General features: G+C 45.5%; 1 protein-coding gene and 1 long non-coding RNA gene across 2 annotated transcripts; both read right to left on the bottom strand.

The window, feature by feature from the left end:
• Nucleotides 1–4,239: 4,239 nt before the first annotated feature.
• PSTK (phosphoseryl-tRNA kinase) lies at nt 4,240–7,533 on the bottom strand. Its single transcript, XM_027910473.1, has 7 exons — nt 7,493–7,533; nt 6,816–7,080; nt 6,293–6,551; nt 5,370–5,568; nt 4,864–4,939; nt 4,652–4,745; nt 4,240–4,430 (listed from the first exon to the last, which is right to left on the bottom strand). The coding sequence occupies exons 1-7, from the start codon at nt 7,531–7,533 to the stop codon at nt 4,243–4,245; spliced, it is 1,122 nt and encodes a 373-aa protein (XP_027766274.1). The 3' UTR covers nt 4,240–4,242.
• A 580-nt stretch (nt 7,534–8,113) lies between these two features.
• On the bottom strand, nt 8,114–10,732 carry LOC114072599. The gene is made up of 5 exons (XR_003574206.1): nt 10,537–10,732; nt 9,745–9,877; nt 9,273–9,336; nt 8,885–8,937; nt 8,114–8,547 (listed from the first exon to the last, which is right to left on the bottom strand). It is a non-coding gene; the product is annotated as an uncharacterized LOC114072599 (long non-coding RNA).
• Nucleotides 10,733–11,093: the final 361 nt, after the last annotated feature.

Here is an 11,093-nt window from a genome sequence, read left to right on the forward strand (position 1 = left end):
GAAGCAGAGCGTGTGTCCTGAACCATAGGGTGTCATTACCAGGGTATTTCCTAGGCTGGACAAGCCACATTATCCATAAAATATGAAAGGTTAGTGCAGTGACACATCAAGTAGTGACAGGAAAAGGACTGACAGAGGGCAGGGTTAGATTGGATATTGGGAAGAAATTATTTGCTGTGAGGGTGGTGATGCCCTGGCACAGGTTGCCCAGAGAAGCTGTGGCTGCCCCATCCATGGAACTGTCCAAGGCCAGGTTGGATGAGGCTTGGAGCAACTTGGGCTAGTGGGAGGTGTCCCTGCCCATGGCAGGGGGTTGGAATTAAATTATCTTTAAGGTCCCTTCCAACCCAAACCACTCTATGATTCTGTGTGGCTACTTTGGAGACATCCTTAAAAACTTGGCTACTCTAAACCTGAAAAGCAAACAGAAGCAACTTTCACATACAAATTCAATTTGATGTAAAAGTTGCTTTGATCCAATGAAGGTTTATAATAAGTTTCTGTTTAGTAGCCTACACTCTTCATTCTAGGGCTCAAACACTAACTATTTTAAAAACTCATCACAAAAGTAGAAGGTAACGGGTTATTGTGAATAAAACTCTGGTAGGGGAAAAAAGGAGTTAAAAGCTTGTCATTCCTGAGTTATACAAACAAAAAATTAAACAGGATACCTTATTTTAACCTACACTTACCAAAATTTACATCATTTTCAGAGGAGGTAATTTTTAAACAGACATAACAAAGAGCTTGTAGAGCTAATATATATTCTGTGAGACTTCTAGCTGCCTTAAACTAATTTGTACAGATATTTAAAATTTGCACAATTAGGCTTCTGTCTTGCTGACAGGAGTGCTAATAGGAACAAGCAAGAGGTTTACAAATTAAAACTCCTTTGTTCAGTTTTATGTTGGGCAAGGCTACAACTGAGAGGTTGCCTGTATGTTTGAGAGTTGTATGATCTAGTTTATGGTAAATTCAGCTGACTTGGAGGTCTCTTTTAACCCCTCTCCCAGATTTAATGTCTTTTTGGGTGTGCTGGAGATAAGGGGAAGGGCCTCTGGCTTTTCTGAGCTGTCCATGTAGGAGGCAAAGGAACTACACTGGGTTTAGGGATTTTAGGTAGCAAATGGTAGCTGAAAATGATTATTTTGTTTCATACTGTACATCTTATTTTAGAAGCCCCCAGGGTAATGGACAGGCACTTTAATATAAACCGAAATAAAACATCTGAGCAAAATTAATAATAACCCTTAATATGCTAGATAGGAATTTCAGGCATTAAAAACAAAAAGGAGGAACTGTTACTTTCCCCATGTTTAGATGTGCACTTTTACCTTGGTTTGTCTTACTTGAGACAAATTTAAGCTTCCCTTATATATCCCCTTTTTCCTATCAGCAAATTGGTTGGAATCTGAGTAGCAAATGTTTGGCTTATTCAAATTGATGATGTTATGGGAGCTAAAACTTCCTGGAGCCAATGGAGAAACTAACAGTGACTTCAGTGTAAGGCCAATGCAGGAGAAACCACCTGTTTGTAAAACAGAATGTAATTCCATTTTTCATCATTACACTCTTCGTAATTCCCAAACATCTCTTTGTTGCTTTATGCTTTTGAAATTTATTTTATCAGTAAAACTGCAGTTCTTTGTGCATAGAGAGTCCTTTATTTTAAGGACTAAAAGCTGACTGATCTGGAACCCAGCTGGAAGTTACTGCTCCTGAACAGGTTTTGTAAGATGCCTGTTTCAGTCAAAGAGCACAGGAAAGGTGTTTCCCTCTGGATCACATACGGGCAGATTCTAAAACCTACATTTGGCTAAAAATACAGCATTAGGATGAGGGAATTAACTGTTGAAAACCTTTAAGTTTAGTAATTTATAGAAGTGGTTTTCCTTGTCTTTTTGATAGATAATGCAATCTGCTATTCTGAGGCTCCAGCAGCTCCAAGGAAGCTTCTGGAATGGTGGTGCTCCAGGGAGCACCTGACAGTGCTGAATGGCACCAGTCACAACAGGCAAGTTCTCCTTGGTTTGTGGCTCCAACCTTGCTCCCTCCTGGCATCAACAGGGAGATGTGCACATCTCCCATCTTCCATGTGCACAAATGTTTAGGATTCCCTCCCTCCATCCCACTGATGTGGTTTCTAATCCAGTAGGACTTTGGTTGGAAGCGCCTGTGAGCAGTTACAGACTTTTCTGTGTGTGACAGCTCATGGTTTGGTGATTTAGAAACATGACTTCTGAACCACGATGCCCTTGGACAATATTCAGGATAGGAAGCTGGTCAGGTCATTGTGAGTAAGAGGAAGCCTGCAGGACCTGATGGAAAAGGAGCCCTCATTTAGCAGAGGATCCTCAGTTGTGGAGAAAATATGTTCTTAATGACAGAACTCAGTGTGGGGGGAAAAAAAAAATCTAACCCCAAACCTTGCAAATTGTTGTTTGGAAGGATTTTAATGCTGCTGCCTGGATACCATTGTTTCTGCTTTGGAATTCCAAGGGAAAAAATTAGCTTGGACATTTAAGAACAGCTGAACAATGCTAGGAACACTTCCCTGTTTACTCCTCTCTGCAGGGGCTTCCTGGGCAGCAGCAGCTTTGATGTTTGTCCCTTGGCTCTTTGCGCCCAGATCCCTGGAGTGGATCCCTCCTCGTGTTTCGTCCTCGTGCTGTTGTGCCAAACAACTCCCTGACGCTGCTGTTCCCTTCCCCACTGAGGAGCCTTGCAAGGTGTATTTGTCCTGTTTTTCCTAAATTGCACATCCTGTTGATGACAATTTAAAGACTGGCAAAATTGTTTGAGAGTTTGATCCTGATGTTTGCCTTGCACAAGCAGGCCTTGTCCAGTCAGTGAGGGATACTTTTCCAGGATTCTGGGACCGAATTCTCAGTCAGAAGGACTTTTCATATCAAGTTCTCCACATGCTACAATGCATTAACTTGTTTCTTTTAAAAAACAAAAATCCTCATATAAGGTGGTGAGTGATTAGCATTTTATTAACAGGGAATTTTCAGAAGGAAATGGAATTTTTCCACAGCTTGGTTCTGTTAGGTTCTGTAGTTGCAAAACACGAATTTTGTGAGGTTTTTGTTTTAATTGTAAGAGATTGTTTTTTAGCTTTGTGGACATTTCAACGTGCACTCTTTGTAGCACTCAGCACAGACTTACTGAGGCTGAATATTCCAATAAATATTTGAACATCTTAATTATCTCAGTTAATACTTAAACCAACTGCAAATAGGGAAAAATAGTTGCTTTTTTCACAGACACATGTTTAGATGAAGAGGATTTTGACATAAAACGGTGGTTGGCATTTTAATATAAAACTCAGTGCTGGGTGACACGTTCCAGCAGTGTTTTCTAGCCAAATAGTCTCTTGCTGTTTGTTTTGTTCCAGACTGTTTGGGAGAGGGGTTGATTTTTTTGTTTCTTTTTGACGAAGGGAATGTAATTTAGAAGTCTTCACTGGCAAGTTTTCTATTAATTTTAAGCTTCTTTGAAAATCTACAGCAAATGGATGTTTTGCTGCAGGAAATCTCTCTCCTGCTGAAGCATTTTTCATTGAGCAATCTTGGTGTATGTGCTTCAGAGTACCTACTTTGTTAATAATATGTATTTCAGTGTAAAGAGCACATTTTATGCAAAAATGAAAAACCTGTTAGAGTTGTAAAATAAATTCTAATGTTAGTGAATGTTTTGGAGATGACAAGGTTAATTCTGGAATAACTCTTTATCTCGTGTAGTTCATGTTGTGAAGCTTTGCTTTTGTAAGATACGAATAAAATAACACTTTCTAATTAGGTCTCCTGTTAATTCTTCATTGCATGTGCTTCCACAGGTAGAGCTGGTGATGTGCTCAGGACTAAATGGGATCTAGGTATGGTGAGGAGGATAAACAACCTCTGGGATTGCTCAGGTAGTGCTGGACAGAGCAGAGCAGGTCACCAGCCAAGGTGCTCCTCAGAATCTCAGCGGGAGGAGGCTGTGGGTCGAGGTCAGTGCCATGGTAAGCAGGGAACAGGACTAGATGACTTCCAGGTGCTCTCCCCAGGCTAAATTCTACCTGTGATCCCGTGACATTTAAATTTAAAGATGGGTTGTTCTTGGCTTGATCTCAAGTCTGTTTAGACTGTGTTTCTCTTCCATACCATGCAGAGAGGAGTCAGGGAAGGGATCTCTCAGCAGCAGTGCTCAGAGTACTGCAATTTAAACACTCTTAAACACCCAACATTCTCCATGTCATTATTTTAAAATGTATTTATTGACCACATTGGTTGCCTCGTGTTGGAATGGGGAAACTACGCTGGTAGCAGGGTCAGAATTCTGAGTTTTCAAAGTCTCTCCTTGCCTCAAGTCTTCCAAAAATTCTGCCTTCAGTTTGTTGAGTTCTTCTGCCAGGCTCTTCATCTCACTTGGGAGAACGTTTTTGCCTAAAGAAAATGAAAGTTGAACTTTTAACTTCACCTTAAGGACAAAATCATAGAATTGTAGAGTCACAGAATATGCTGAGTTGGGAGGGACCCACAAGGACCATCCAGTCCAACCCCTGGCCCTGCACAGATACCCCCCTTGTCCTATGAACTATAATCCTCTAAAATGTTGGTCTGGAACTAAATGGTTCTGGGATGGGTAGGACAGGTGGAACACGTACCTCTGGCATCCTTCATGGCCTGAGAGATGATCCTCCTGCACGCCTGGTCAGCCTGGTGGACAGCGCTGGCTGCACAGATGGCTCGGTCTGTGTCCTGCCCAGGGCCGGCAGAAAGGGAGGAAACAAGCAAAACACTTTAAATTTACCTAACTTTGGAAACAAGTAACACAGCAGCAGCAGCTCCATCACCACCTGAAGGCAAGCAGTGCTACCTTTTGCTCCGTGTCCTCCTCGTTCGGCCTGGCTGGGTTTTCCAGAGCAGTGGCCAGCAGGTTAATTATCTGCTCACTGAGAAAACAAACAACAGAGTAAAACACGTCAATCAAACAGATTCACTGACATTTTTCTTCCATTTTGAAATGGTACCACAGAAAACGAAAGAGCAAGTTTCTGGTTAAATTTACAAGGCAATCAGTGAAATAATCTGAGATTAAAAAAAAAATTACAGCTCAATTATTTCCAGTCCTAATGTTTCAGGCAATTTACATGGATTTTCAAGGTCAGGGTAGGAATGCAGTGAGTTTTGGGGTTAACTCTGCAAAGGATGGTGGCTGTGAGCTCCCAACAACCAGCCAGTGTCTTGTTTAACTGACTGGCTTCCAAAAATCACCACTGGGAATTTCTTTTCCACACTGTTTGGATACAATAAGGAGCTTTTACACACTCATTTATGAAAATTGCACTTGGGGAAAACTCTAGGATCAATCCAGTAGCGTACTTGTCCTCTGAGATGCAATCAGAGCTGCTCAGAATGAGGCTGTGCTGCTCCCAAGCGTTTTTCTTGAGGTCTGGCATTTCTATTTTCCTTGCCATTAAATGTATTGTCTGCTCAGGTACAGGATCACTCCTGAGGCGATTCCTCTGCAGGCAGCATTCCAGGGGACAGTCTAAAAACAACTGGCAGAAGCCCAAGGAATCTAAAACAAACACAACCAGACAATTTTAGCTTTAAACACTTCAAGTAACAATTTCTGAGAGCAACACACAAGAGAAAGTCTCTGCGTGACTGAGGGGATTTCTACACAAGTTCTGAGCCTGATGTGAACACAGACCTAGACAGGAACACCAACAATTTTACCTTCAAGGCTGCTCAAGTAATAACATCTGAGATAACCCACAGAACCAACGGTTTGGGTTTAGAGGGACCTTAAAGTTCATCTCATCCCACCCCCCTGCCATGGGCAGGGACACCTTCCACTATCCCAGGATGCTCCAAGCCCCTTCCAACCTGGCCTTGGACACTTCCAGGGATGGGGCAGCCACAGCTTCTCTGGACAATCCGTGCCAGGGCCTCCCCACCCTCCCAGAGAAGAATTCCTTCCCAATATCCCATCTAACCCTGCCCTGTGGCAGTGGGAAGCCATTCCCCCTTGTCCTGTCACTCCATGCCTTGTCCAAAGTCTCTCTCCGGCTCTCTTGGAGCCCCCTTATGTATGGAATGTGCTCTAACGCTGCTCTAAGAAGAGTTTTAAGTGTCCTACCAACTTCTAATAACACAGTAACAAAGCTCAGTTGCTCCTCACCGTACCGCAGGAACGCAGCAATTAAGAATAACCCAAGTTCCCCGAGAGCACTCAGAGCAGCTGCAGTGCCCTGGATCTCCTACGAGCCCACTCCCGCCGCGGAACGAGGAGTGCTCACATTTTCTGGCCAGCTGGTACACCTCGTACCGCATGCTCTGGTAGTAGAAGTTGTCATCCAGGAGGAGGCAGAGCGGCCGTGCCGCGGCCCCGCCGTCCCCCCGCGCCGCCTCCAGCAGCCCCTCCCGGCGGCAGCAGCGCAGGAACCGCTCCCAGCCGGGTTGAGCGGAGCCGGGCAGCGGCGCCCCGGTCAGCAGGGCCCGCAGGAGACCCTCCAGGCACTGCAGCAGCTCCCGGCGGCTCCGCTTCCAGCCGGGCACCTGCGGGGGACGAAGGGCAAGGATCAGGGAGCCGGCACAGCCTCTGCCCGGCCGCGGGGGGACCCGCAGCGGCCTCGAACCAGCCCGGGCCCGGCCAGTCTTTGTCCCAGACACACTCCCAGTCTCAGGCCCAGACCCAGTCCCATTCCCAATCCCAGCCCCATTTCCATTTCCAATCCAATCCCGATCCCAGCCCATTCCCGGCCGGACGCGTCCCGTTGCCCGGCAACAGCGGTCGCGCGGCGGTGACGCAACGGCACTGACCAATGGGAGCGGCTCTGGCGGCCCCGCCCCCGGGGCGCGCGGGAGGAAGGCCTCGGGCGGGATGAGCTCGTCGTAGTCCAGGAGCGCGCAGGCCCAGCCCGGGCGCTGCCGCAGCCGGCGGCGCAGGGCGCGGGCCAGGCTGGACTTGCCGGCCGCGGGGAGCCCGCACAGCAGGCACAGCCCCACCCGGGCGCCGCTGCCGCTCCCCCCGCGCCGCTCCTGCTGCTGCTCCGCCAGCGCTGCCGCTTCCGCTCCCGCCGGCGCTCTGTGCGCATGCGCCGAGTGCCGCCGCGGGGGCGCCCCCTGGCGAGCGCGGCGCCACAAGGCCGGGCCCACAGAACCGTCCCCTTTCACACAATTCTCGTTTTGCCTCGTTTTTCACCCAATCCTCGCCTCGCAATACACTCAGTAACTCGCTTTGGTGGCACCCAGGAACGCCAAATGGCCGAGCCCTCCCTGTGTACCCTGCGGTGGCTTTTAAGATCTCTGAATAAAGACACCACCGAGTGCGCTGCCCCCCGGTGATTGAGGTCTAAATTACAGGAATATTTCATAACAAACATCTTAATTGTTTGAGTTATTTAATTATAATAGCAATTTAAGGTCCTGAGTGAGTAAGGCAGAGGACACTCCTTTGGCAGACACTCCTTGCCAGTGCAGATTTTTGCCTTCAATACGTTTCGGGTCCTTTTGTCCAGTTCTTCAGTGATGTGGCCATCTGAGGGCTTAGAAATATTTTACTGGTGAGGCAGTTCTGTAATCTATTCATTCTTTTCCCTAGTTCACACTCCCACATTGGCATGAACACAGCCAGGCTGTTGGTCACTCCCTGCTGGACAGGTGGATCTGTATCCACAGTTTTGTCCTTCCCAGCGAGTTGGTCTCTGCACAGCAGTTGCTCCTTCGTTTTGATGCAGACTTTTTTTTTTTTTTTTTTTTTTTTTTTTCCCCTGGATTTTCTGGATCCCTCTCCTGGATGGAAACATTGGCTGGGAGACCCATTTAGACAAATTGTGTCACTCCATGCATTCCATTTTAAATCAGTGCGGGTGTCTTTAATTTTCTCATTAGAAGTTAATCTGTTGGTTTTGTAGTGGACAAAAGCAAAAAAATCCCGAGCTGCAATGACCAGTAGACACTGAGCCACTGTTGAGCTGCACAGTGTATTTCCCAGTATCCCACATTTTCTGTAACTGGACGGTTTCTTTCACACTCAGGCACACAGTGTTTCTGGTGCCCCCAGATAGGAGGTTACTTTTATAAACTACCTGAAATGGAAAGGGACAGAGCTGGAGCTGAATAAATCATGTCTGTAGATAAATGAATTCACTTCTCCTTGGCCCGCACCTCAGACTCACGCACTGTCACAAGTGTAATCCTACGAGCGTTGAACTTCAGGCTTCTGATTTAAAAAAACCAGGAGGTGAGGTAGAGGAGGCACAAACACAGCCAGCAGCAAGCAGCAAAACACTGGGAGTCACCAAATCTGCGTTCAGTGCCTCTTGGTATCCAGTCTTTCCCAGAGGTACCTGCTTCCCAAGGGCATTTTGGCCACACGAGGAGAGGACTGGAGGATTGAAATCTTGTAATTTGGGGTTTTTTTTTTCAGGCCAGTTACTTGTCAGAATTGGTTGAGGGTCGCCAAGAAGCTTTTCAGACAGCTGGTCTAGGTGGGACTGGGGGTCGTTGAGGTCCTGAGGGAGCTGCAGGAACCTGGGTTTGTACGGGGTGCCTGAAGTGTGGGAAACACGTGTTTAGAATTTCATAACTTGAGACAACTGGCATTTCTAAACTGGTTATTCACCATTCTTTAAACAGTTTCTAGCACTTATATTTATACCTAACTCTTTCTGCCCCTTCCTGTAGCATTTACCTGCATTTGTGCTGTTTTCTAAACAAGCAGTAAAACAGCATTTCTCCCTCAGGCATTCAGTCTATTACAGCTCAGGATGCTGCATGAAAAATTCATCTTAAACAGGGCACGAGACATCAGGAACTTCATGTGCAGTGACAACAGTGATGTAAACCCAGCGAATGTGAAGTGAAGAAGGATTTGAAGTGCTACAAACCTTGTACCAGGAAAATGCAATATGGTAAAAATATCAGGGCTTGACGTGGCAGGCTGGAAAAGACGTTGCAGAAAATCAGGTTAACAGAAAACACAAAGTGCATGCAATTCTCCAGTATTAAGATTTTTGTATTTCAGAACTAGTTTTCATTTTTTGGGGGGGACATTCTTCATATTCTCTTGCAACACGTTGTTTTGATAGCAGGCAATAAAGCTCATACCTACCCGCACAGAAATCCCCTTTAACACTTTCTAAACTATATTAAATACTTGGAAATACAGGTGGTTTTAATGTATCAAAATGCCACAGAGTCATAAATAATGATGTTAGAGAAAAGGCCCTGTAGAGTTTGTATTAACACGAAATAATGCAAGTATGCATCTCTCACCTGATCATTTCTTGCATCATGACTTGGTTTGTTATCTTGCTTTGCTTCCTGCACATTGTTATCCCTGAAACAGAAACCGTGTGGTCAGAAAACCTCTTCAGGGATGCAGCATTTTCCAAGGACGAGGCTACAGCTCAGAGGATCTGAGGGTTCTGCTTGTGAGCCCAGCCCTGTCTGGACTTGGCAAGCCCTTTCAGTGTGCTCTGACCCCATGTGCAATACAATTATCAATAACAATTAGGCAAGTGCAATGTTTTTTGGGAAAAACACCCAAGAACTGACAATTGCAGTGTCTGGATTAAGCTACCAAACAGCAGGGGACTGAACTACCTCCTACCGCTATTGGCAGGGAAGGCTTGTTTTTTTAGGGGGTGTGGAATTCGTTGTGTAGATAAAGCATCTATCTAGCTTGCTAAATTAACCTGGAGCCTGCTCTCCTGTGTTCAAATAGCACCTGTAAGGAGGGAAATACCTGTGCTGTCTTCTGCTCTTCCTGCAAAGTTTTCTCCTTATTGCATCCCGCTTAATTATTGCTAACGCAGCAACAATGGCCACCGGCAGCACGAGGAAGAAGAAGATGAGCAGCCCATCCCGAAGTGATGTGTCTAGAGAAAAATGAATTGAAATAATGACATTCACAATGTTAAAGCATTTTTTTTGCTGTCATAAGCACTACAACCTTCGAATTATTTTCGGTCGAAACTTCACTGAAATTTATAAAATGCTACGGTCAGAAAAGTAGGATTTGGCCTTACGTTATCATAAGTTCTTTCTGCCTTTAACGCCCCTGTATTCCATAATATAAAACCTTTTTCCTTTTCCTTATATTTTTTCAACAAACTTGATGATCCTTGTGGGTCCCTTTCATCTCAGCATATTCTGTAACTCTGTGATTTTTTATGTGCTCACCCACGATTGCTCTGCACATCCTCTTTGCCTTCCTAAAATTTTAATAACTACAAAACATTTTTTTTTCCCCTTTCCCAAAACACAGATTTAGTAAAATCTGGTAATACAAGAATTATCTCTCTCCTCACGAAGCTACAGATTGCGAACTCTGTTTTTTAAACAGAGAGGGAAAACGTTTTGCGTGTAAAGTGCGAACCCCAGCAAAAGCCACTTCATTACCAGATAACACTGTTCGTTCTTCAAGTCTCATGCAGGAGAAAAAAAAAAAAGAATTCCAAAAGAAACTGAAAAAAACCCTGCTGTAAGTAGTTTATTTTATGAGGTGCTGGGGCAGAAGGAAGTCTCAGTGTCCCACCTGTGTGAGCAGGACCGCTGTCAACGCTGCCCCCGTAGCCGGACTGGTTGCAGAACGGAGGGGCCCATCCCGCGTTGCAGTGGCAGTTCCCGTTGTTGTTACACACCTACCCCAGGACAACAGGGATTAATGAGTCAGGCAGTGGCAGTTCCCACTGTTGTAACACACCTACAGCCCTTACACAGGGGTGAGTCAAACGGCAGCTCCTCCCCGAGAGTACCTCCACTTCCAGACTCACCAGGGATCTGGAGTTCCACGAAGGGAGTTGCACGTGGAAACAAGGAATATTGCACAGGATTGCATAGAAATACATGAAGTGTTAGCTGGGAGTAAGCCCTCCCCCTCCATAGCATCCCAAGCCACTGAGTGATCCTGATACCTCAAGTGAATTCTCTGTAGAAATGAACATTTGTGTTGTTATTTGCCTCCACTAAATTGCAGTCCAAAGAACTCCTTTGGACTCCATTTTGATTTCTCACAGAGACATATATAAATCAGGGATTACTAGACCATCTTCCTCAAAGGGATATTTTCCTTTAGCAACTCAACAGCTCAGT

This window comes from Empidonax traillii, unplaced genomic scaffold (assembly GCF_003031625.1).
Source record: "Empidonax traillii isolate 1590-97213 ecotype Southwest subspecies unplaced genomic scaffold, ASM303162v1 scaffold3565:size12328, whole genome shotgun sequence".
Lineage (NCBI taxonomy): Eukaryota > Metazoa > Chordata > Aves > Passeriformes > Tyrannidae > Empidonax > Empidonax traillii.

Bases quoted from the DNA above. Each gene is read 5' to 3' on its own strand.
- PSTK (XM_027910473.1), bottom strand. From the start codon at position 7,533: ATGGCCACATCACTGAAGAACTGGACAAAAGGACCCGAAAC. The intron at 6,552-6,815 runs GTCAGTGCCGTT...CGTCCCCCGCAG, and splicing joins CGCCAGAGCCGCTCCCATTG to GTGCCCGGCTGGAAGCGGAG. The intron at 5,569-6,292 runs GTGAGCACTCCT...TGTTTGTTTTAG, and splicing joins GTACCAGCTGGCCAGAAAAT to ATTCCTTGGGCTTCTGCCAG.